At 50.2% G+C, this 25504-nt stretch overlaps 2 protein-coding genes and 1 non-coding gene across 3 annotated transcripts; 2 read left to right on the top strand and 1 right to left on the bottom strand.

The window, feature by feature from the left end:
- Nucleotides 1-1724: 1724 nt before the first annotated feature.
- On the top strand, nucleotides 1725-23202 carry LOC122380550 (chitin synthase chs-2-like). The gene is made up of 22 exons (XM_043363799.1): nucleotides 1725-1870; nucleotides 9776-9965; nucleotides 11024-11262; nucleotides 11580-11710; nucleotides 12067-12229; nucleotides 12879-13178; nucleotides 13531-13730; nucleotides 14020-14167; nucleotides 14408-14610; nucleotides 15087-15275; nucleotides 15448-16620; nucleotides 16917-17084; nucleotides 17210-17357; nucleotides 17700-17863; nucleotides 18262-18503; nucleotides 18785-18915; nucleotides 19402-19571; nucleotides 19869-20051; nucleotides 20383-20547; nucleotides 21084-21324; nucleotides 21533-21672; nucleotides 22439-23202. Exons 2-22 carry the CDS (start codon nucleotides 9880-9882, stop codon nucleotides 22586-22588), a joined length of 4734 nt encoding a protein of 1577 aa, XP_043219734.1. The 5' UTR covers nucleotides 1725-1870; nucleotides 9776-9879; the 3' UTR covers nucleotides 22589-23202.
- Nucleotides 21852-21933, bottom strand: Trnas-gcu. The gene has a single exon. It is a non-coding gene; the product is annotated as a tRNA-Ser (tRNA).
- A 699-nt stretch (nucleotides 23203-23901) lies between the features above and the next one.
- Nucleotides 23902-25130, top strand: LOC122380551 (GILT-like protein 3). Its single transcript, XM_043363800.1, has one exon. The coding sequence runs from the start codon at nucleotides 24292-24294 to the stop codon at nucleotides 24937-24939; it is 648 nt and encodes a 215-aa protein (XP_043219735.1). The 5' UTR covers nucleotides 23902-24291; the 3' UTR covers nucleotides 24940-25130.
- The last annotated feature ends 374 nt before the right edge of the window (nucleotides 25131-25504 follow it).

Below are 25504 nucleotides of genomic sequence, written 5' to 3' on the forward strand. Positions count from 1 at the left end.
CGTGACATCAGTGTTATAAATCAATGGGGAAATATAAAAACTGTTATTTTGGCGCCGAGAATGATCTAAAACTATCCCACGTACATGGTATCGTGATTTCATGCACTCCTTGCAAAGTCCAATGCTTTACTTTTGCATTGTTAACCTTGCGTGACGTCATTTATGACGTCACTAGGGTCGTACGAGTTTTTCGTCAATAACTCCCGATCAAATGGAGCTAGAGAGTCGGGAAAGCCACCAATGGACTCGGGAAGACCTTCCGAATCGAATGATATGCCATATGATACCCTTTGCCCAGCTTCGTGACTTGAGGGGCTCTGACCTGACCTTGACCCGAGGTCAACTACTTAAGTTGACCTCACCCTAGCAAAAAGTATACCATTCGATGCACCTGAGCTAGGCGAACACAATGATGCCAAAATCGCGGCTCTGCGGCCATTTTTGCGAAGTTATTTACTAAAAACCGAAGCCGTATCTTCAGTCACGTGACCTGACCTCAGACGCCACCGGTTAACCTGAGACCTTAAAATGGGGTACCAATCGCTGCGACTTAAAACGGCACACACGCTCGTTTTTTCCGCGAGGCTCTAGCTCTATTAGAAGCGAAACGGCGTGCTGGGGTCGAATCAACCCCTCCGAAACCCATTTTGTTTGCGGGAAAATGAGGAACTTATAGAAAGAACACCTTTCTAATTTTTTGCATGTCGATTTGCAATGACATGAAGATTATTTTGAAAAAATAAAAATGTGAAAAATTTTGGTCCCAAAAGTCATTAGAGGCAAATAAAAAAAGATTAATGTTTTTGCTCAACAATGAAATTTTTTCTTTGGAATTTTTAAATAGTAATATTAATTTTTGATTCATCGCAAGCTTAGTGTTGTTTACTTTTTGTTGGTTGCTTAACCCGTTCTTGAGTTATAGGCCATCAAACTCACCGTTACATACCGAAGTTAAAAAATGTAATGCAATATAACTCAAAAAGTTTTGATCTGAGAAGTCTGATATGTTGCCAGGCGTCTTTGGGGCCTATGATTACCCCTCTAGGGCCGATTTTCATTAAAATCTGAGAGATGAGGGTGACGGGCCTGGTACGATCTATCGTGGAATGCCCTATATAAGTGCAGTGCTTGACGCACCGCAGCGACTTCGAACGAAGGGACCGGCTGTGCCGCAGTACCAGCGTGTCCGGCGGCGCAGTCTACCTCCGTACAGGGAAAAACGTATTTGCCTGGCTTGAATAGGTTCGGGCGAGTCGTTTGATGCCATTTTCGGCGTTCTAGCTCGACTCTTATGGGTCACAATCTGCTGTGCAATTTTTGGACCGTGACCTTTTTGTCTCTTGGTCACCTTGGGTCAAACGGCTGGTAGTGACACCAGATGGTTTCTGCAACGTTACGTGGCCGAAGGCTCTCTCCCAATTATTTAATCATTTTGCGCCGTGCGCAAGTTTCAAGTTGAAGCCTACCGATATTTTTCAGTTGCTCCGCACGCATATCCAGCTCGTCACGTTCGTTCGACTCTTGACGCCCACATGCCTCAGGTAGGTATAAATCATCGACCATCCCCTCCCCCGCAATCGAGGGAATCGGACGGACTCCCGTCGCCAGCCTCGCTCTCCGACCTCAAGGTGCGTCATTGGCTCCTATCATCCACATCCTGCTGGCTATCTATCGGATCGGCCTGTGGCTGTCGGGCCGATAGCCGCCGGGCAGATACCGCTCGCGCCGGCGGCCCGTCAGACGGAGCCTGCACAGGTGCCGACGCCGACGGCTGGGCGCGGAGGAGAGCGTCGACTGGCTGTCTGGGACGGGAGCGTGCCGACGGAGACCCCCACCGGTCGTCACTGCCGACCGCCGGCGACTGGGAAAGGTCAGTGACTGGAATCAGAGCATGGCCTGCCGGTGGGCAGTGGGTGTTTTTGATGCACGGTTGAGGTGCGAGTTTTGTTTCTTATCAGCATAACGTGTTGCATATTTATTTGTAATAGACAAATAATCCATTTGTAGGCATTGGCAATTCAACATTATGATGAGAGAGTTCATGATGGATTTGTACAGCCGAACCGAATGTCTATGCCAGAGTCGTTTACATAGCATGTACCTATACATTTCCATTGCCGACGCATCGTCAGCGTTGGTCATGGAAAGTTCTCCAACTAGCACTTCTTTTACCGGCGATCCACGTCAACGTTGGGAGTGTAACCGCATACCAAATACTCACAACTAGACAATAAAAGATGACTTTCTATTACACAAAGAAACGACGACCTCTTGGCCGTTTCGCCGTGATTAAGCTAAAGCTTCGCGGTAAAACAGCGTGACCGTCATTTGCAGATGCAGTGATTAGAGCCCAATTATGAAGTCTCTGATCATTGGCCAGTGACCTCTGAGGTCCAGACAAAGACCCATAAGTTGGTGTCTGATTTTGGTGAATGACTTCGGCAAAAATGGCCCCAAGGCAACATTTTTGGCCCTATCCCCATGTGACGTCCAGACGGGTCATATACATACACTTTGTAACTACTTTCTGTTTGGGAGAGGCCAACTTGGGTGTTGGATTCGGGTCAGGGTCAGATCCTAGCCGGTCAGATCAGGAAGTTGGTAGATCATGTTGCATACAAATTAAATTTACTGCTGGCATTTCCAGTTCGGTGCCATTCCTGACACGTTATTTGGCCGTAAGTTTTTGATAGCCCCGATAGCTTTAACTAGGGTGACCCGCGTGCTCCGCAACGCGAAAAGGGATATTTTCGATCGGCGGGTGTTCGGTTGTTCCTGTGTCGGTTGGGTTATCTATCCATTTCGGTCGATTGCTTTTTGACGGCTAAACGTTTTGGTTTGTGGAAAAAATATCCACCGCATCGAGGTGCCCGTGTCTGATAAGCATGCTTTCCACTTCAGAATCTGTCAAATGTGCTTTATAATTGAGGTGCGTAGTTTTAAGACAAATGAAAGGCGTAGATAATTTTCGCTAAAAATCGTTTTGCAGAGGTTTAAAACATTTATATTTTTAAGAATACTGTTGCTTGTCATGCAAACGTGATGATTGGATCTTGGAGAGAATTGAATGCTCTTTCTAATGATAGCATTTTCAATTGTCAAGCGTATCAGGTTAAGCAGCAAATCCCGTGTATCTTTTTAGTGGCACATTATGGACAAATACCATTTTAATTCAGCGATTTTTCCACATTGTTTTTGATCAATTAGCTGTCCACAATTTTTCCATGAGAGGCGGTACATTTCTCTTGGCAATTGACGTTGTTTCAACTCTCTCAGTCTGATAGTCACGGGAAAATAAAATAAAATCCAAAATCCGTTTAAAATGGCACTTTTTGAAATGAAATTGCCCTCACACTTGCACGTGGCGCGTGCCACCCCTGCACCGCACACTATTCGATTGCCCGTTCGATTCTCTACACGATGCTGTTTTCCCCGTGCCGATCGGGCGCACGGCTACCGAGATATTGCACGGGGAACGGACCCGTGTCGGGCAAATTTAGCCATTTTCGCCCGTTTTTGCCAGCCGATTTATACATGTAAAGTCTATGACGCGAATTTGCACTTTTTGGGCACGCGCCACGCGCTCGCTATCGATCCGATCGAGCCGAGACCGCTCAAAGGCACGTTGTCCATCCTTGTTCTATAACTTGCGCAAATTTCAGCGCGGTAGGTGCAACGGTGTGACCTGTAACCCGCGCTACGTAGCACCATGTCGCGACCTTCGTAATAGACAGAAACTACGCCTTCCTCAAATAGTAATATAGACAAGCGGCTGCGCCACTTGCTTCGCGGCGTAGCCATAAAATGCGGCAGCAGCCAATTTGCTTTCGAACGGTGTTTGATTTAAATTGATCGGTCGTCTGGAAGCAGAGATATGGACGGAAACGTGCAGAGGAAAATTTTGAACATAATAACTTAGTTGGATGAAATTTGGGTCATCCGGGGTCAAGTCAGGTCAAGTTAACCATCCCTGGTCACACTGGTTCAGGCCAGGTCACCTTCGGTCAGGCCAGGTCGTAAAGGTCACCACGTCACATTGGATTGGGCTGTACCACACTTATACTACTTCTACCCATACCACTACTCCTACCACTACCCTACCACTACCACTACCCCTACCACTACCCCTACCCCTACCCCTACCCCTACCACTACCACTACTCCTACCACTACCTCTCCCCTACCACTACCCCTACCACTACACCTACCCCTACCTCTACCCCTACCCCTACCACTACCACTACCCCTACTACTACCCCTACTACTACCCCTACCACTACCCCTACCACTACCCCTACCACTACCCCTACTACTACCCCTAACACTACCCCTACCACTACCCCTACCCCTACCGCTACTTCTACCAATACTACTACCACTACCCCTACCACTATCACTGGGTCATATGAGGTCACAGACTATCAGATAAACTAAGAAACTAAAAAAGAGTTCCTAACCCTGCTCCTACTCGTGTCATTCCATTATTCTTAATCGTATTTGGTGGAAATGGCGCCTTGTGACAAATGTGGCGCGTTGCGACAAAAGTGGCGCATTTGTACCTGTCATTTTGTCATGCATCCTTCCACGAAATTGCACCCTTATCGGACCATATTTGACAAAGTTGTGCGATCAGCGACAAAAAATGGCGCATGTGGGCAAATGTGGCGCATTGCGTCAAACGCGGTGCATTTGTGTAAGCGCATTGAAAACTGTCTTTATTTACCGAAAATCAACACCTTCATTCGCTTCTGTTTATCAAAATAAATAAGCTGCCAATCCGCAAATGAGAGGCACCCGCTGCCGATCGTCATGCATTTTAGTTGCAAAGTTCATCAAACCCAAGGCCCTAAATATCAAACCCGTCTGCCGATGCCTTGAAGCCGGCTTGAGAACCGAACAAAATTCTGAGAAAATACGCACTTTTCCAGGGCGTGCCACGTGCGAACCATCCACCCCCCGGGACTCGAACCTCGACACTGCACGTGCCCGTGACGTCATCAACACCCTGCGAAAATTTCAGCCCAATCGACCGCACCGTTTGACCTGTGCACGGCGTCAAAGCACCCCTCTGCACGGTGCAAACAGATACACAGACAGACAGAGTTTCATTTCACAAATAGTATAGTAGACAAGTGGCTGCGCCACTTGCTTCGCGGCGTAGCCATAAAATGCGGCAGCAGCCAATTTGCTTTCGAACGGTGTGTGATTTAAATTGATCTGTCGTCTGGAAGCAGAGATATGGACGGAAACGTGCAGAGGAAAATTTTGAACATAATAATTAGTTGGATGAAATTTGGGTCATACGGGATCAAGTCAGGTCAAGTTGGTCATCCCCGGTCACACTGGGTCAGGTCAGGTCATCTTCGGTCAGGCCAGGTCGTATAGGTCACCACTCACCACGTCACATTGGATCGGCCTGTACCACACTTCTACTACTTCTACCCCTACCCCTACCACTACTCCTACCACTACCTCTACCACTACCCCTACCACTACCACTACTACAACTCCTACCACTACCACTACCCCTACCCCTACCCCTACCACTACCCCTACCCGTACCACTACCCATACCACTACCCTACCACTACACCTACTCCTACCACTACCACTACCGCTACCCCTACCACTACCACTATCCCTACCACTACCCCTAACACTACCCCTAACACTACCCCTACCCCTCCCACTACTACTACCCCTACCACTACCCCTACCCCTACCACTACCCTACTACTACTCCTACTACTACCCCTACCACTACCCCTACTGCTACCCATAACACTACCCCTACCACTACCCCTAATACTACCACTACCCCTACCGCTACTCCTACCAATACTACTACCACTACACTACCACCACTACTACTGGGTCATGTGAGGTCACAGATTATCATATAAACTGATGAACTAAAAAAAGAGTCCCCAACCGTGCTCCTTCTCGTGTAATTCCATTATTCTTTATCATATTTGGTGGAAATAGCGCCTTGTGACGAATGTGGCGCGTTGCGACAAACGTGGCGCATTTATAATTGTCATTTTGTCATGCATCCTTCTACCGAATTGCACGTTTATCGGACCATATTTGACAAACTTGTGCGATTTGCGGCAAAAAATGGCAGCTCGTGACAAATGTGGCGCACTACGGCAAACGTGGTGCATTCGGTTAAACGCATTGAAAACTGTCTTTATTTAACGAAAATCAACACCTTCATTCGCCTCTGTTTATCAAAATAAATAGGGGAAAGTGGGGTAAGACGGTCAAGGTAGGTAAGACGGGCACCCCCTCTGCAGACCAAACCAATAGCGCTACGAGCGAGAAAAATTAGGACCAGAATAGCCTTTCCCACTACACACCGCCATTGAAGTCTGGTGAATTTGTGTTCGGTCAATAATCTTTTATTTTGATTTCTTTAAAACACTCATTTCATTGAAAACATTCATAATGTATTGTGCAAGCTTTTGTGTGCAGCACTATAGAGTTAAAAACTGGCAATCACTTGTGGCACACTCATATGCCTCCAGTGTTCATTCACCGCGGATTTGCTTTGTCTGCATCAAATTGTCCACAGAGAAAAATCGTGCTGAACTTCTGACATTGAGTTTGGGGTAAGACGGGCAACTATGAATCCGATGGGTCTGTAATGGTAAAAATATTTTTGTTGCTGTAGGAAAAAAGAAGCATTTCTGATAAGAATATGTTCGATTCCGATACTCACAGACATGTTAGCAATATTCCTTCGGCACAGTTTATTCTCGAATAATGAATGTGAAAAACGGCTCTACATGGCTTCTGAACTAGGGCCTATATACGAGTATACGCCTTCTGCACGAATCTCGTATACTGCCATTTCCGAAGCACTTGAGACCAACGAGCGACTGTATCAATGCGGCTAATCTCGGGCATTTGCTGCGAGCTGTGCTGGTCGGTGAAAGAAGCTGGCCGTCTTGCCCTACCCATGTGACCGTCTTACCCCATGGAGTGGGGTAAGATGGGTTTTTGCAAGGTTTTGCAAAAATAGCTGCAGTTTATTTGTTGAGTCAGGTCTAAGTCTCATCTTCTGGCAAATGGAAGTAAAATGTCTGTAAAAGGTTTTCACTCAGTTTCCCGTTTCTATGATGTTTCTAACCGGCCGAAAAATGGCTCCAAAGTTAAGGTGCCCGTCTTACCCCACTTTCCCCTAACTTGCCAATCTGCAAATGAGAGGCACCCGCCGCCGATCGTCATGCATTTTAGTTGCAAAGTCCATCAAACCCGGCTGCCGATGCCTTGAAGACCGAGCAAATTTGTGAAGAAATACGCACTTTTCCAGGGCGTGCCACGTGCGAACCATCCACCCCCCGGGACTCGAAACACGACACTGCACGTGCGCGTGACGTCATCAACACGTCGCGAAAATTTCAGCCCCATCGACCGCACCGTTTGACCTGTGCACGGCGTCAAAGCACCCCTCTGCACGGTGCAAACACACAGACAGACAGAGTTTCATTCTACAAATAGTATAGTAGACAAGCGGCTGCGCCACTTGCTTCGCGGCGTAGCCACAGAATGCGGCAGCAGCCAATTTGCTTTCGAACGGTGTTTGATTTAAATTGATCTGTCGTCTGGAAGCAGAGATATGGACGGAAACGTGCAGAGGAAAATTTTGAACATAATAACTTAGTTGGATGAAATTTGGGTCATACGGGATCAAGTCAGGTCAAGTTGGTCATCCCTGGTCACACTGGGTCAGGCCAGGTCACCTTCGGTCAGGCCAGGTCGTATAGGTCACCACGTCACATTGGATCGGCCTGTACCACACTTCTACTACTTCTACCCCTACCCCTACCCCTACCACTACTCCTACCACTACCTCTACCACTACCCCTACCTCTACCACTACCCCAACTCCTACCACTACCTCTACCACTACCCCTACCCCTACCCCCACTACCCTACCACTACCCCTACCCCTACCACTACCCCTACCCTACCCTACCCCTACCACTACCCCTACCCCTACCACTACCCCTACCCCTACCACTACCCCTACCCCTACCACTACCCCTACCACTACCCCTGCTACTACCCCTGCTACTACTACTACCCCTACCACTACCCCTACCTCTACCCCTACCATTACCCCTACTACTACCCCTACTACAACCCCTACTACTACCCTTACCACTACCCCTACCACTACCCCTACTACTACCCCTAACACTTCCCCTACCACTACCCCTAATACTACCACTACCCCTACATATACTACTACCACTACATCTTCCACTATCACTGGGTCATGTGAGGTCACAGACTATCAGATTAACTGATAAACTAAAAAAGAGTTCCTAACCCTTCTCCTACTCGCGTCATTCCATTATTCTTAATCGTATTTGATAGAAATGGCGCCATGTGATAAATGTGGCGCATTGCGACAAAAGTGGTGCATTTGTAACTGTCCTTTTGTCATGCATCCTTCCACCGAATTGCACGTTTATCGGACCATATTTGAAAAAGTTGTGCGATTTGCGGCAAAAACGGCACCTCGTGACAAATGTGGCGCACTACGGCAAACGCGGTGCATTTGTGTAAGCGCATTGAAAACTGTCTTTATTTACCGAAAATCAACACCTTCATTCGCCTCTGTTTATCAAAATAAATAACTTGGCCAATCTGCAAATGAGAGGCACCCGCCGCCGATCGTCATGCATTTTAGTTGCAAAGTTCATCAAACCCGTCTGCCGATGCCTTGAAGCCGGCTTGAGAACCGAACAAAATTCTGAGAAAATACGCACTTTTCCAGGGCGTGCCACGTGCGAACCATCCACCCCCCGGGACTCGAACCTCGACACTGCACGTGCCCGTGACGTCATCAACACCCTGCGAAAATTCCAGCCCAATCGACCGCAACGTTTGACCTGTGCACGACGTCAAAGCACCCCTCTGCACGGTGCAAACAGATACACAGACAGACAGAGTTTCATTTCACAAATAGTATAGTAGATTAGGTATATTTGATAGCTTTACGAGCTCCAATGACTTCAAATGACCTTCGTGGCTTTAAATGTTGACGCATTGTACGGTTGTAGGTACCTATGTTGTCACGCGAAGTCCAAAATGCAACAATATACACTTCTCATGAGGACTACGTAGGCGACACCGACACAGCACAGGATTAAAATACAGAACTTTTATAAACGGGTTTTTGTTGTATTCCTAGAATTAAATGCTTATGTTCCGGTAACATTTCATAATCCAAGAAGGGCATGATGAGTCTTTATTTTACGTATTTGATGTTGGATCGTAGCTTCATTTTTGATGCGCTAAAATCCGTTTTCAGATTGAGTGTTGAAGTCGTATCACAGTGAAATGAGTTGATAAAATGTCTTTATTGCGTTAATGCACGTTGTCTCTCTGATAAAACATATACCGTATGTACTGAGGACGTCACCCAGTTGATATACCGTCGCTAATCGCGCCGTCCAAAGGTAACGGCCCACCGACGTGACGTCACCGCCGGTAATGCATTAGCGACACTACAATCCTATCGCACACTCGAGGCATCAATCACGGGCACCATCAGCCGAGTCGAGGCTGCTCAAGAGTTCAAACAAAGACAAGACAGAGGGGCGCACGACAGGAAGCAAGGGGGTTCCCATCCGATCGGTCCGAACAGTTACCAGCAGAATGTAATGGCGCGCGTGCAAGCAAACAAAATACTTTACTGAACGATAAAAAACGGAACAAAGTAGGTGCTGTTCGTTTGACCGTCTTACTCTCTTGCCCTCAGGTTGCATTTCGGCACCGCGGCGACCATACAGTCGGGTCTTCACGAGCGTCCTGTGCTGAGTCTCGGGCCGCGGCGACGGGCCCCAGGGGCCAGAGGAAGCGGCCATGGTGTCCAGTGGGAGTCGATACAGTCTCCATGACGACGACGAATCCGAGATCGACGAGACCGACGAGCATGCCCCGCTGCAAGAGTGAGTACCGAAGTATTGATCTCGAAATAGATCTCAGCGGGCATGACTGGTAACCATGAAATCTAGACCGATAGATGCGATGAGTGGGAATGCATATGTGATAAATATTATTAGTCTATATGCGCTGCCCAATATCCATGTCTATGTTGATTTACCTTGTATATGGTTTATAGTTTACTGGCCAACAAAGGCAAAAAAGCACAGCGATAACTGTAAGTCGGTGGCAGGCGTTCCTACGAGCGGTAAAAATCGCCAAGTTAGCGGGCGAAATGGAGCGGAGGGTGGATAAGGGGATTTAGTCGTCAATCTGAGAAAGCCGATAGCCGTACCATTAAGTCCGATAGATTAGCTGTTCGGTAGCTGTGCCACGATCAGGCTGATGATAGCGGATAGCGCCGATAGCGGATGTTCAGACAACCGTCTGTACCGATAAGCACAAGCTCGACTGCACTCACTGAACATTTCTCTGTTTAAAAGCGTGTTCTTTGTAGTACCCATAGCTACAATTTTGATAAATCAAGGACGAAATGAGTTTTCGATAGTTTTTCATTCACAACATTTAGGTAAAGTATATCAATATTCAATGGTATGATGATACTCGATGAACCGTTCGCAGGAGGTAGAACCAATTAAAAATATTTTGGACCACAAACAAGCGACCGCCACGATGATCCCTACCGTGTACCCGTGCAAAGTGAGATCCCCTACTGACTTGTGCGGACCACCCTATAGCACACATCTCACAGTCGCGTGGTAATAGTGCAGCCGGTCCGGTGCCGCGGATGTGGGACCTTTTGAAAGTGTATTTGAAGCTCAACATGCCAGCTAGACAGCTACCTGTGTTGCCAGAAAACAATGTTGTTCATGACGATTCGCCGGAAATATAGGGCTCTGCCAGAAAAAAGGAAGTTATCCATCCAGATGAGAGGCAGCCCCGTTGGTCGCTGATTGTTGGACTGTTAGAGGGAGCCGAGCTTCAGCCTGGTTAACAATTCAGCTGTCTGTCGGCGCTGACGACCACGTGGCTAACAATGGCCGTGGGCGCTGCTCGTTCACAGTGGAGAGGAGGAGCCGCCATGGTGGAACATTTTCCGCATGGTGCCCATCGAGGAGGAGACGGGATCGGCCGTGGAGCACCCCTTCTACGAGGCGTCCATCAAGGTGCTCAAGGTAGTCGTCTACTTCCTGACGTTCGGCATCGTGCTGGGCGGCTGCATGGTGGCCAAGGGCACTATGCTCTTCATGACAGCACAGCTCAAGATGGACAAGAAACTGTCGTATTGCGACAAAAACAGCGGTGAGTGAGACTCCGAATCACGATAGAAATGTTCGTAATCGTGTTTCCCGCAACTAAGCATTGCTTGGTCTCCGAAACAAAATAACGGCATTCTATTATATACTCGTACTTCTATAGTAGCGTTTATCTAATAAGCGGTGTAGAGAGGAAGACTGTGTCGATTTACAAACAGACAGTCCGCAGCGGACATGCTGGCAAACGTTTTTCAGCAATCCAGCGATGCTCAAGTCTGAAGATGACCTTGCCTCCCACAACACTAGAAACAGTTTGGCACACGCGCGTATTCCTACCAGTGAGTGTTGTGTTTGCTTTTTCAGGCCTGGGTCGTTCGTGGAGTGTGGAGATTCCGGAGATTGAGAAGGTGGCCTGGACCTGGTGTCTGTTCCTCGCTTTCACTGTTCCCGAGGTTGGGACTTTCGTGCGATCGGCGAGGCTCTGCTTCTTCAAGGTCAGTCGCATAAAGATAAAACGCTCCTAACAGTTCCGTCAAAATATATACCACACAAAATGACAAATTCCTAACAGATATCAGTCCAGCCAATAGATGATTCAACTGAGTTTAAAATGACATCAAAATACCGAAGACCTTGTCCGGACATATGTTTGCACACAACGCTTTGATGCCCTCATTTAAATGCAGCAACAAACTGATGCTTTACTTCCCAGTTGCGCATTGTTCCCACATTACAAAAAGGCTATGTCCCACAATGCCTTCATGTCAGTCTCAAGCACATCCCACCTTTCCCTCTGATCACTATGTCGACACCTCAGCCAGTCACCTGACGTGCCCGGTGTCTGGGACAGACGCTGAAGCGGCCGACGCTGGCCGAGCTGGCCACGGTAGCCGGTCTGGAGAGTCTGCACACGGTCGGCGTGGCCATCCTGGTGTACGCCGCGCTGCCCGAGCTCGACTCGGTGCGCGCGCTGATGCTTACCAACTGCGTCTGCCTGGTGCCCGGTCTGCTCGGTGGGTGCGAGCGTAACGCTGACAATCTCACTCGCTTTCCTTTAACAGCATCAGAACGCAGGCATGCATGGGTCGTGAACGTGCGTAGACTGCTCAAACATATAGACAAACACATTAAATAATGGTGGGCTTAAAGAGCATCTTCAAACACTTTGAGATGAAACCATGCGTGATGCCTATCTCTAGCTCGGTTGGTAGGCAACGGACTCCGGGTGGTTAGAGCCCGGGATAGAGACGGTCCGGAGCTCGATATTTGAGACTCCTGACGGGGATGGTCTGCGGTTGGTGGGAGCAACCGCAGCCAGTTGAAGTCAGTTAAGTGGGACAGGCCGTGTCCGGCTTTGATGGCGTATGAATTATCCCTTTACACGGCATTGCGCGATGGGACGGTAGGTAACGGCTTACGCAGTACGCAGCAAGCTCTGCTAAGGAATCCGTACATTCCAATATTCGATCTCAATTCGAAATAAAATAAAAATGAAAAAGAATAAGTTATAGACGCCGACACAGCCCAAAAATTGCATACATTCTCTCAGCAAGTCATTCCTGTCGGCAGTTGCCTCATCCCCTGCTACATAAATACCGTTCCAGTGGCAGAGTACGTACCATCGGCTGACTACTGATTGTCCTCGCCCTCGCCGGCCGGCAGGCATGATCTCGCGGCACCCTGAGGAGCCGCACAGGGTGCTGAAGCTGTCGATGGACGCGGTGGCGCTGCTGCTGCAGGTGACCGGCTGTATCGTCTGGCCGGTGATCGAGGCCGGTCGCGGCAACTACACGGCCGCCTGGGCCATCCCCAGCGCGCTGGTGCTCACATCGGTCGGCTGGTGGGAGAACTTCGTCACCGAAAAACGGCCCGTCGAGCGCCGCAAGAAAGGCGAGGAGTTCACCATCTTCGAGAGCAGACCCGAGGGCGATGACGAGTCGGGCGAGACGGGCTTCGCGGTTGGTGAGTTAGCAACGTCAGGGACATGAGTCATAACACGGACCTCTCCGATAAATCTGGCATATGAAACATTTATTGATGTGTTAAAATTGGTCAAAACCCGCAATCTGCAGTAGTAATATGCAGTTAATCTATGGTGTGGCATTTTTGCCAGGTTTGCTTTGATTTTTTCTAACAGAATCATTGTAGTGACACATGCAAATTGCGCAACGTCCGTACTCCGTGCCCAGTTCGAGAAAAATATGAAAGATTTTGCCTTTTGAATAACAAAGCAATGAAGCGTGTACAGTTCTTTCCTTTCTCCGCGGGGCAAAGCAGCGTCAACGCTCTCCAACGTCGTTTCATCTTCCCACAGGATTCTTGACATTCTTCCAGAACCTTAAGTGGCGCTTGAATAAGACTCGCTACGTCACCTACTTCTTCGTGTCAGTGTGGAAAGTCGCGGTGTTCTTCGGCATGATGGTCCTGCTCAGTTACTTCCGCCTGGAAGACCTGCAAGGTCTGTTCAGAGACATCAAGCCCAGCTTTGCCAACCATACGCTAATTGTCAACGAGGTAAGCATTTTGAATCCTTGTCGTCCTTGTGAGGTGAGCATTGTGTCGCACAACCGCCGAACTTCTTTGGTAAATCTCCGTTCATGATACCTGCTTCAGACTCCCCCTTGTTGGCCTTATTCCCTGAGTTCGTTTAAACATATATGAACTAAGCAGCGTCAATATAATATCTATAAATAACATAACATAATAAATATAACATAACAGCACAGTTCATAAAACATCACTTAGTAATGCCCATTAAACTGTTTTTTTTTTTGCGAATAGAAACACCCCATTTCGCCTTCAGACTGGAGGATCGCTCAACAACGACCACTCGGATGCCACAGCGTTCTCCAGCGAGTTCATGGAAACCAAGCCGATCGAATCCAAATGGGCCACGCCGGCCTACGTCTGGCTCGTGCAGCTGTTCGCCGCCTATCTGGCCTACATCACAGGCAAGCAATCTTTACCCTTTACTACATCACATAAAATGTTCTGCTGGAAACGATTTACAACGCTGCAGCATGCCTGACTATCCGATGTTCCCAGTTCATATAAAATTCCGGGAAATGGTTCTATTCTACATTTATGCACCTTATAATAAGATATTCGTGAATGCTGATTTAAACAGCGCAGCGGACGATGTAGCACAGCAGCCCCAATTGACGTGGTAACATCCCGCTTTGCCACCGCAGGCAAGTTCGCGTGCAAGATATGCATCCAGCCGTTCAGCTTCTCCCTGCCCGTGAGCCTGGCGGTGCCGTGCAGCCTGTCACTGCTGCTGCTCTTCTGCGGAATGCGGGCCGATGACGCGTGCTGTTTCAACGACTCCATACCCAGCTACCTGTTCTTCGAGTGCCCGAGCGGTGACTACATTGACTCGTTCATGACGGAAGACGTGAGTGTTCTGGTGACATTAAAACCGGTGTTAACGATGGGATATAAATGTTTTTCATTGCACGCAGTGAAATTGTCAAGACGCGCAATTTTTTTTGGGGGGGAGGGGGGTAGCGAGACCCTTTCAGTCCCATAAGACCATTTCAGAGCCGGAGGAATGATAGGAATTGGGGAGAGATATTGATCTGGGCAGGCACCCTAGGGAGTCGCCGGGGTTGAGCCCGTCCGTTAGGACAGGCTTCCCAGTCCCCTAAGCACTCCCTGCACCCGGCTACGGATGGCTCCCTCAGGAGCTGCGGTGCGCTCCAAGGGAGCAGCTTGCATGGGAATTGGGATAAAATATGGAACTTGAGTGCTGGTAGGAAACATATGCATATCGGACATAACCACGGTTTATCAAAACCAATATAGACAAAAATAGGTATAAGTGCTCTACGGAAGCTGATGACGACCTAACCATCTATGTCGTTGTTCCAGATGGTGTGGATTTGGGCCATGTGGCTGCTCTCTCAGGTGTGGATAACGACGCACATCTGGTTCCCGACCAGCTTCCGTTTGGCGCCCACCGAAAAGCTGTTTGTCACACCCATGTATAACGCGCTGCTCATCGACCAGTCGCTGGCGCTGAACCGGAAGCGCGATGAGCAGCTGGGACTCGTCGGAGAGGTACGCCAAGGACGCTCAACGGCACATGCTAGAGCGGTAATTTCACACCCTGAGTGATTATTTTATGTATCGAAGTACAAATCCAAGGGCCTTTCACCGAACAGTTCACCGATGCTTCGCGTTTTCATTTCATGAATAGCGAAATGGGCTAACTTGTTTTTTCTGCCCTCAGGGTGTAGACATTGAGGACACGATGGAACGCCGCCCGGACGACGGTATGGACAGCGTCTCCACCCGCTCAAACAACGAGGAGGAGTCCGCGGTGCGCCACAGCGACCACATCACCCGCATCCTGGCGTGCGCCACCATGTGGCACGAGGAAAAGAGCGAGATGCTTCTGATGCTGCAGGCCGTGGCACACATGGACGCAGACCAGTCGGCGCGCCGCTGTGCTCAGAAGTACCTCCAGATCGTTGACAAGGACTACTATCACTTCAAGACTCACATCTTCTTCGACGACGCGTTCGAGATCTCCGATGACGAGACTGAAGAGATGCAGGTGGTGAACCGCTGGGTGAAACAGCTGTGCCATTGTATTGAGGAGGCCTGCTCCAACGTGCATGGCGTGGCACTTGCTCTTCCACCGCCGGTGAAGACGCCGACGCCCTACGGAGGCAGGCTCATCTACACGCTTCCCGGCAAAACTCAGATCGTCGTCCATCTGAAGGACAAATCGCTGATTCGCCACCGCAAGCGCTGGAGTCAGGTGATGTACATGTACTACCTGCTTGGCTTCAACCTCATGGAGCAGCCCATCGACCCAGAACGGAAGGAGGTGATCGCTGAGAACACCTACCTCCTCGCGCTGGACGGAGACATCGACTTCCTGCCGGACGCCGTGAAGCTGCTCGTGGACCTGATGAAGAAGAACGCGAACCTGGGCGCCGCGTGCGGCCGCATCCACCCCGTGGGCACCGGACCCATGGTGTGGTATCAGCTGTTCGAGTACGCCATCGGCCATTGGTTCCAGAAGGCCACCGAGCACATGATCGGCTGTGTGCTCTGCAGTCCTGGCTGCTTCTCCCTGTTCCGTGCCCGCGCTCTGATGGACGACAACGTGATGAAGACCTACACGACGCCGGCGTCTGAGGCCCGCCACTACGTGCAGTACGACCAGGGAGAGGATCGCTGGCTGTGCACCCTGCTGCTGCAGCGAGGCTACCGCGTCGAGTACTGCGCTGCGTCGGATGCCTACACCCATGCTCCAGAAGGCTTCAACGAGTTCTACAACCAGCGCCGTCGCTGGGTGCCCTCGACCATGGCCAACATCCTCGACCTGCTCGCGAGTCACAGCCGGACTGTCAAAGTCAACGACAACATCTCCACCCTGTACATCATGTACCAGGTAGGTCATTCAGCATGCATTGTAGCTAGTCCGTAAGGTGTCAAACCCGATACGACACAGGTTACCGTGGTTTCCGCACAACGAAAAATTATTTTACATTTTACATCATTACGACGTTCAGGGTGTGCTGACATTCACTTGAAAAACAAAATCTCAAACAATGAAACTAAACAGTTATCTATCACAGCACGGTTGGAAGTCTTACGGGTGCTAGCCAAACAATAGTTACGATCGCGGACCTGCGGGGACCTGGAGTTATGTATCATGCTTGGAAGTCATCTGATTTCCATCGCCAGGTGATGCTGATGGTTGGCACGGTGCTCGGACCAGGAACCATCTTCCTCATGCTCGTCGGATCGTTCAACGCCGCCTTCGGTATCAGCAACTGGGACTCCCTGATCTACAACTCGATTCCGGTCTTCATCTTCATGTTCGCCTGCATGACAATGAGCTCAAAGATACAGGTGAGGCTAGTTTTTGTGCTGATGGCTCGCATATTTAATCTGTAATCCCCAAACAACTGAAAAGAGCACGCTAGTTATCACCTATGGACTAAGTGATTTGTTGACCGAACTGTGCGCCCTTTCAGCTGATGATAGCCCAGCTACTGACAGCGGTGTACATGGTCGTCATGGTAATCGTCATCATCGGAATGGCACTGCAATTCGCAGAGGAGGGCTTGGAGTCACCATCAGCCATCTTCTTCATGGCCACCATGGGGAGCTTCGTCGCCACAGGCGAGTGGCAATGTGTGCAGTCACATGCAATACAATTAGTCCTTTTCGGCAATGAACCTCGCGAGTCTGCAATACGTAGCATTAATCTTCATACCGGACCGAAGTCGGGTCATCACCGACACTTTCTTCATTCGTAGGATCTAATAAGTGATCAGTACGAGCTGAACGTCGTGGTGCTTCCGGAACCTATCTCACATACCTGACATCTAAATGTTAATGCGATCATGGCAGCGCGACTGCTCCACAAAGCGTTTGGATCTGTTCGGCCCTTAACTGACATAGACAGAGTAAAACGTTCCTCGGCACGGAACTGTGCGTTTACCATCCCCCTGCCCGCACCAGCGCTGCTCCATCCGCTCGAGTTCTACTGCCTGCCGGCGCTGGTGGTGTACTACATCACCGTGCCCAGCATGTACTTCCTGCTCATCGTCTACTCCTTCACCAACATGAACAACGTCACCTGGGGAACGCGCGAGGTCGCCGTCAAGACCAGGAAGTCCAAGGAGGCAAGTGAAATCACGCTCAATGTTCTTTTTATCAAAATTCTCTCCGAATGGATGAATGGTGGTTATGGATCGGGTGCCCCACTAAGCAGTGCTTGTGCTCAAACGTTCGCGACAACGGACGAGAGGGTTCAGGGTCATGAAAGTATGAATAGCTGGAGCCCATTAGCTTCAGAACTAGATAAGTATTATCGGGTCCACGACTAATTATCTGTGCGAAGAAAAATACTTTGGCGATCCCCTGGGTAAAGATAACCGAGGAACGTTATGAGCATTGGACAATTAACGTCCGATCATAGGGACCAATAAACATTTCTTGTCGCATAAATCCCTACTGTGTAAGGTGTTTCAACGATTCCAATCAGTTAGACGCTATCGCTATTTCCTTCTCACTAACGTAGGAGCAAGAGGCAGAGAAGAAGGCACTGGAAGCCGCAAAGAAGCAGCCGGGAGGCATCATGGGCTTCCTCAGTCAGTTCAACAGCGGCGCCAAGGAGGAGGAGGGCTCCGTGGACTTCTCACTCGGAAACGTGTTCCGCTGCATGTGCTGCACATACCCCAAGGCCAACGACGAGCGTGAACAGCTGAAACGCATCGCTGACTCTATCGACAACATCAACAAGCGAATGGACTCTATTGAGGGGTACGTCATACGAGAGTATTCTGGAGTTGGTTCCTTTACCTGAAGATTATCTTAAGATTTAAAATAGTACAGTTTCTATCCGGAACACGGCGAAGGACTAATATGACAACTTCTTTCGAAGTGTTAAATCAAATTTAAGTATGTCGTATGTGATGAGCTGTAAGATGCCTATTTCGAGAAAGGCGCACACATTTTCACAGCTCAGATTGCCCTGTGAATGCGTTACGCTTGTTTGCGTTGTTGCCAGCTCCGATACGTAACTTGTCCTTCTGTTGGCTCAGAGGCGGCCTGGGCCGTCGCCGCACCACCAGCCGCAGCTCGGTGCGCAGCGCGATGAGTGCCATCAAGGAGTCTGCCGGGGACGAGACAGAAGGAGACACCTCCGATGACCTCAGCGCCGCCGAGAGCGAGGGTGAGAACGCAACGGTCGCATTCGGTGGGCCTTTCGCGCGACGGGACGAGACATTCAGACAGTTTTCATCTCCAGTGACTATGTTAACTTCATGGAAATCGGCGTTACATTAACAGTCCGTCTTCGCTGCAAAGCTCGCTTCCTGGAACTATAAGAACGGTGCATTACCACGTACTTGGCCACGCTGTTTTCAGAGGACGGAGGATCGTGCCTACGGCAGTGTTACTTAGTATGTAATTACCATCTCGTCTGTTTAAAATCAAAGTCCAGCAGTGTTTGTGAAGTGCATGATACATTTCATGCCGCTCTTCATCGAGAGTGAGTCATAATTCAGCTCACGACACAATAGTAAGATCATAGCCAGAAAGTAGGTTATAAGGCATCAAATATTATTACTCTCAACGACCGATCCTAACACCGAGTCACTAAGCAGCCCTCCGTCGACTAATAAGTGTAGGTTTGACTGCTTTGTTTCATGTGTTGCAGAGAAAATCGTCACGAAGAAGAGGGACCTTCTGAGGAACCCGCTATGGATAGAAGACGAAATGTTTGCTGACAAGGGGAATGTTGAACTGCTTTCAACAAAGGAGATCGATTTCTGGAACGACCTGATCAAAGCGTACCTCTTCCCATTGATTGAAGATAAGGCAGAAAAGGTAGAGACGCATCACACAACTTACGGTCCTTGTTGCTATCCAAATAATAAATGAAGCGAAATATTGTTTCGGTTGAAACCTACCCTGCATGACGTGACGCCGTAGAATCTCCAGTGGCATGTCATCGTCATCTGATGACGTTTAGCAAGTAGTAAGTACAGTAATTGGAGTTAGCAGGACAGTTGTGTTACGCTTTGTCAAAAACCACACACGCCGTGCGGGCTGGCCTGTCCCTGTAGAGTTTAGACCGTAGAGGTGCTCCTAGCGCGTGACTACCACCCTATGCCCGTACCTCAGGCCCGGATCGCCACCGAACTCGAAGAGCTGCGCTCCAAAGTCTGCCTCTTCTTCTTCATGATCAACCTGGTGTTTGTGGTGGCCATCTTCAACCTGCAGCTGCACCAGGACGAGCTGCACCTCAACTGGCCCTTCGGCGCCATGCACGAGATCACTTACTCGGAGGATGCCAGCGGCAGATCGGTACGGACGGGCGGGCGGGCCCATCGGGACCGGTCACGGCGTCTATGGCGGGGGAGGGCGCTTCGTCCCCATTTTAGTGCGAGGGAAGAGATGCTGGGTCAGTCTTGAACACACCTAAAAGCGACTCCCGACTCGCAAATGACACCAGTCACAATCTGAACCGTCACAAATGGCCCCAGACAATCGTCATGGATGACGAGTGCCCACCATGCTTATTGCTTATACCTGACAAACACGTCACAAGTCTCAGACCCTGCCCTCCTTTGGAAAATTATTAGGTTCGCGATATGTTCAGTGATCGTAACTTGTTTCTGTTGCCTTCTCTCCTCAGATCAAGATCGCTATCACATACCTTCAGCTGGAACCGATCGGCTTCATCTTCGTGCTCTTCTTCGCGGTGATTCTTCTGATCCAGTTCACTGCCATGCTGTTCCACCGATTCGGCACCATCTCTCAGATCCTCTCACTGGTGACGCTCAACTGGTGCAGCAGCAAGGTGGGTCACAGGGCGAGCGGATCCCTCCCTTCCGATGTGATGGTCATACGAGTGACGGGAACAGGAATAATGAATTTGGTTCAAAGTTCAAACTATGCCCGCATAATAAGATGTTGCCACACGTAGCTATGGGAGGTGGTAAGAGTCCAGTGTAGGTGGACGGTTACCATCGACAGCGCAACAGTCCTGGGTGAACCCCGCTTTAGCTTGGTCGGCAGTAGTTGTAGCCAGGGTAGGTATACGAGCTAGGCTAGGTATAGCGAGCTAGGCTCGTATGTGGCAAGTTGCAAATCTGGCATTGGCAAATCTAAATACCTGCATAACAATTAAAACATGTCAAATGCCTAAGACTTGACATTTTGATAGGATACATTGATTGCTGCGGCTAGTTGAGAGCCATCTCCCATAGCTTTCAGTCGCGCCCCTTCATCGCGAAAATTCATGACACCTGATCCGGAAGCTAACATCAATGAATACTATGCATACAATGATGGTATAGTCTTCCTCTGACGCCCATGGTCTCCGCCCCTCTGCAGAAGGAACAGAGCAGCACCGACCTACTCATGAAGGAGGGCATCAAGATGGTCACCCAGATGCAGAAGGCCAGCGTGCGGCAGGCATCCGTCTCGAGCGGTGAGGGCGGCGGCCGCCAGCTCGACCGCAGGAAGACCATCAGCAGACTCGCGGACGAGAAGCGCAAGTCGCGCAAGATCACCTTCTCGCTGGACGACAACTTCAAACAGACGCTGGAGGACCTGGATGAGGTCGGAGAAGCCGGTAAGCGTGACGTGACAGCTATTGCTAAGACAAGGCTGATGCCGTGCGAGAGCATGTTATAATGCGCAGCAATTGACGATGTGTGATCAAGTTTGAAATATTGCCACGAGAAGCCCACGTTAAATCATAAATGTATAACTGATTTCGTCAAGCTGAAAAGGACGCCTATTGCAGCTCACCGGGACTGATTCCCTCCGTTCCCTTGCAGCCGGCGGCCGACTCACCAGCGCCAACCTGCGCATGAGCATGAACAAGAGGCGCGCCACCATCAAGGCCATCCAGGACCGTCGCAAGTCGGTGGCGGAGCACCGGCGCATGTCGCGCATGAACTCCATGTCGGGAGCCGCAGTAAGTACTGCCATTACGGAACCGCGACATCACGTAGCGCTTAGTCGCAAAGTTATCCTACGCGTAACACCGATTGTGGATTGCTCTTGATCGTCAATACATACATACATACATACATACATACATACATACATAACACGTTCAGGCCAATGAAGCTGGCAAATCGGGTCAAAAGACCTCGACAAGGATGAGATTCGAACTCACGCGGGGAGACCCCATTGGATTAGCAGTCCAACGCCTTAACCACTCGGCCACCTTGTCTTGGCAATCGAATGTTAAAATACAGCTTTATATTCCAATGGTACTTTCAGCTATTATCCGGCTCATGTTTCACTATGTTATGTAAATGTTTTGTCGTTGCGTAACTAAATAGAATGCATACCTAACCTATCCACAACCCGAGGCATATCCAGCTCTATGGAGTGGCATTCCATGGTGCTGCCCTCTACGGAGCATTTAACCCCGACACCTGGCGGATATTTAGGTACCTATGTATAGGTATAGGCATTGCCGAGCTCTTCCATTCGAAAATTGACGATACTGCAGCTTCCGCTTCCCGATCCAGCCATTCCCACAGTTTCAAAATATTGCTTCTTCAAAGTGTCCCTCACTCAGGGTAGCCTCGTACCACTACCCAGCCCCCATGGAAACAAAGGCGAGTTACAGTTACTAGTTAGCCTACAGCCTTCAGCACAGCTTGCACAGCCTTCAAACTGAAACACAACCTTCAGCTGCCGCGTGACGAGCCGGCCTGTCCCCGTTGCAGATGCGGTCGCACGTCTCGACCCCGTCGACGAGCAGCCAGCAGTACCCGCTGGCGCCGTACACACGCACCTCACACGACGGCGGCTACGACAACGGGGTATTCCAGGACTCTGGGGAGGACTCTGACTACGACCGGCCGCAGCGGGCGTGAGCGGTCCGGAGTACGGACCCGACGGCCGCGGCCGGCACCCGCCGCATGGAATACTGAACGATTATACGGCAACTGATGGAGTGATGGAGTAGAGAACGGCGGGTGTGAGCGGTCTCGGCCCGGAGACCGACACCCGCCGCAGGGAGTACGGGCCGATTATACGGCACTCTGGTGAAGGACTGGAAGACAGCGGGTGTCCTGTCAGTGGACGGTTGGTTGTCCGGTGCAGGACGCATAGCGCGCACGGGTGCATACTATGATGTGCAAATGATGGTGCTATTGGTGAAATCGACCACCACTTACGGAAATGCATCACATGCAATATTGCATGGGCATCAGTTATGATAGAGGACTTGTGAAAATTTTCAAAGCCTTTGTATCCCGGGTACTATGCAAAACTACGAATAAAAATCCTTACAGTTATGCCTAGGCTATTTAGCCTGAAAACACCTGAAAACAAAAGGTTTGTCAAAAATATATTTATAGCCTTGTATTTGTGTATAATGAGAAGTTAGAACAATACTTAATTCAGTGTTCATGTTAAATGCAGTAGGTATAACATAAACAAACACTTTATTATGCCGTGTTCTGTCCAATAAAATGGCGGAGAGAAACGACGCGTTTTCGCACCCGTAGGCAAGGGAGTGGGCAGGTATTTATTACTGCATGCCAAATATGAAACCGTTTCATCAAAGTGCATTCTGCTGATACGATAGGTATTCATAGACCCAGGCAGAAAGTAGAAGCCAAAGTTTTCCGTCGTCATTAGCGTTGGGCCTCAGCAGCGGGCTATGCAGAGCGTAATATTGCATCGCGCGCTTTATGTTAAAAACATGAACATTGAAGAAGCATACGCGTATTCTGAATTTATTCACACGTCCGATCGCCGCCTGACACCACGTATCCGACTAGACCTTGATCCATGGATGCAGGAAGCACGACCCCGTACCCAGACGGGACGACCCAGATTTGAACGGAACTCAGATAGCCATACAGACGGTGTTTGTGGTCACCCTCACCCACATTACATCACGTTATCTGGTGATGGGATACGAGTGTGAAGAAGACGATAGTTCCGCGACCAACGCTGAATTGCACCCTATGACCTTTTCAAAGTTGTTTGGAATTCATTTTATCTACCTTTATGAAGTTGTTACCGCGACTAAATAGGTCCTAACTGTAAGAGTTGAGACTGCTGATAACAAAATACTTGAATGTTCGGCATTATTCAATGCCTCACATACATACATCTACTCCTTACAAAGGAAAGCATGTGGCTCACAGCACATCTGCATTACACAGATCATGTCCGTATCCAATATAATTCACTTATCAACACGGCAACGAAAGGACAAAGCGATACCCAGCAGACACTTTTATGAGACCCTTTCACCTGACGCGCCAGACAATCGGAACTGGGGTCGCCCCTGCACGTCATATCGCCGCTACGTGAGGTGTCACTATCAGGCGGCCGTAAGCTGTCCGGCGCGACGGTGGCGGCAGTTTTTTGCAGAACAGTGCCACATGGCAGAGAGCATAGTCACGAGCACGGCGACATCCGGGGACAGCTCGGACCGAGGTCAGTGTCGCAGGGCACCGGCTCGCACGGCGGGCGGGCCACTATCGGTCTGGGAGGGCACCAGCTGCGTCCCGGGGTCCGCCACGACCGCGCTGGCTCAGTCGCCGCCGCCGTCTCAGCCCCGATGGCGCCTCTGCTGCTGCTCCCACTGCTGCTGACCGCGCTGAGCCCGGCGCCGGCCCGAGCCCAGGCGCCGCTCAACCTCACCGTGTACTACGAGGCGCTCTGTCCGGACTCTAAGCACTTCGTGGTCGACCAGCTGGAGCCGCTGTGGCGGAGGATCGGCAGCAGCGATGTGCTCTCGCTGCAGTTTGTGCCATGGGGCAAGGCGTGGGAGCACGAGGACCCGACCGGAGGCGGAGCCTACGTCACCTGTCAGCACGGCCCGGCCGAGTGCTGGGGGAACCGGCTGCACGGCTGCGTGCTGAGCCAGCTGGCCGACGCCGGTCAGCAGCTGGCAGCCGTCAGCTGCCTGATGCGCAACTATCGCTGGCTGCATGCGGCGGCGCCCATCTGTGTGCGCGCCGCCGGCCTCGACTGGCGGCGGGTGGCGCGCTGCTCCTTCTCCGAGAGCGCACTCGCTGACGCGCTGGCGTTCGGCCGGCGCACGCGGCAGCTGCAGCCGCCGCTCACGTTTGTGCCGACCGTCACCGCCGACGGCCAGCAGGACGGCCAGCAGCTGATGCTCTACAACCTCGAGTTCTTTGTGTGCGAGACCTGGCGGATGCGCACCGGTGAGCCGGCGCCCGGCTGTCCGACCGACTCCGCCTGAATGCTGTCACCGCTCGGTGTACGGACCAGAGCAGCACACCGCCGTCACAGCAGCAGCACGTGACTCTGATTGCTCAACTTCATTGGTTGTGACCAATTGGATATTTATCAGCATTTCGTGCATGCATGTCTACTGCCAATCTTCAATGAGACTTCGAATCGGAAGGACAAAAATATACAGCTTGCCTAACAGTTTTTGTTTGGTGAAATTGGTCCCAGACCGAAATTACCGAATAGATTTAGCATGTGTTTTTTAACAAAAATGCATACCTACATTCCTTTACTTGGCGAAGGACAGGTAAGATATGACAGTAGCAGCCTCAGCAGATTTTTAGACGGTCAGAGTTAGCCCTTGCATGTGTGCGGCGTTTGCCAGCTTCTAACGTGTCGGGGGGGGGGGGGGTCGTTTGGACCCCCCCCCCCCCCCATTGCCGTTTGGCCCCTGATCGAGCTAGAGCTTCGCGGAAAAAACGAACGTGTTGCCCGTGACGATAGAAAGCCAATGATACCCAATTTTAAAGGTCCTAGGTCATCGGTTGACCTTCCAGGTCAGGTCAATGACCCAA

The sequence above is a fragment of the Amphibalanus amphitrite genome, unplaced genomic scaffold (assembly GCF_019059575.1).
Source record: "Amphibalanus amphitrite isolate SeventyFive unplaced genomic scaffold, NRLGWU_Aamphi_draft 000100F_arrow, whole genome shotgun sequence".
Classification (NCBI taxonomy): Eukaryota; Metazoa; Arthropoda; class Thecostraca; order Balanomorpha; family Balanidae; genus Amphibalanus; species Amphibalanus amphitrite.

Bases quoted from the DNA above. Each gene is read 5' to 3' on its own strand.
- LOC122380550 (XM_043363799.1), top strand. From the start codon at position 9,880: ATGGTGTCCAGTGGGAGTCGATACAGTCTCCATGACGACGACGAATCC. The intron at 9,966-11,023 runs GTGAGTACCGAA...GCTCGTTCACAG, and splicing joins GAGCATGCCCCGCTGCAAGA to TGGAGAGGAGGAGCCGCCAT. The intron at 15,276-15,447 runs GTACGCCAAGGA...TTCTGCCCTCAG, and splicing joins AGCTGGGACTCGTCGGAGAG to GGTGTAGACATTGAGGACAC.
- LOC122380551 (XM_043363800.1), top strand. From the start codon at position 24,292: ATGGCGCCTCTGCTGCTGCTCCCACTGCTGCTGACCGCGCTGAGCCCG.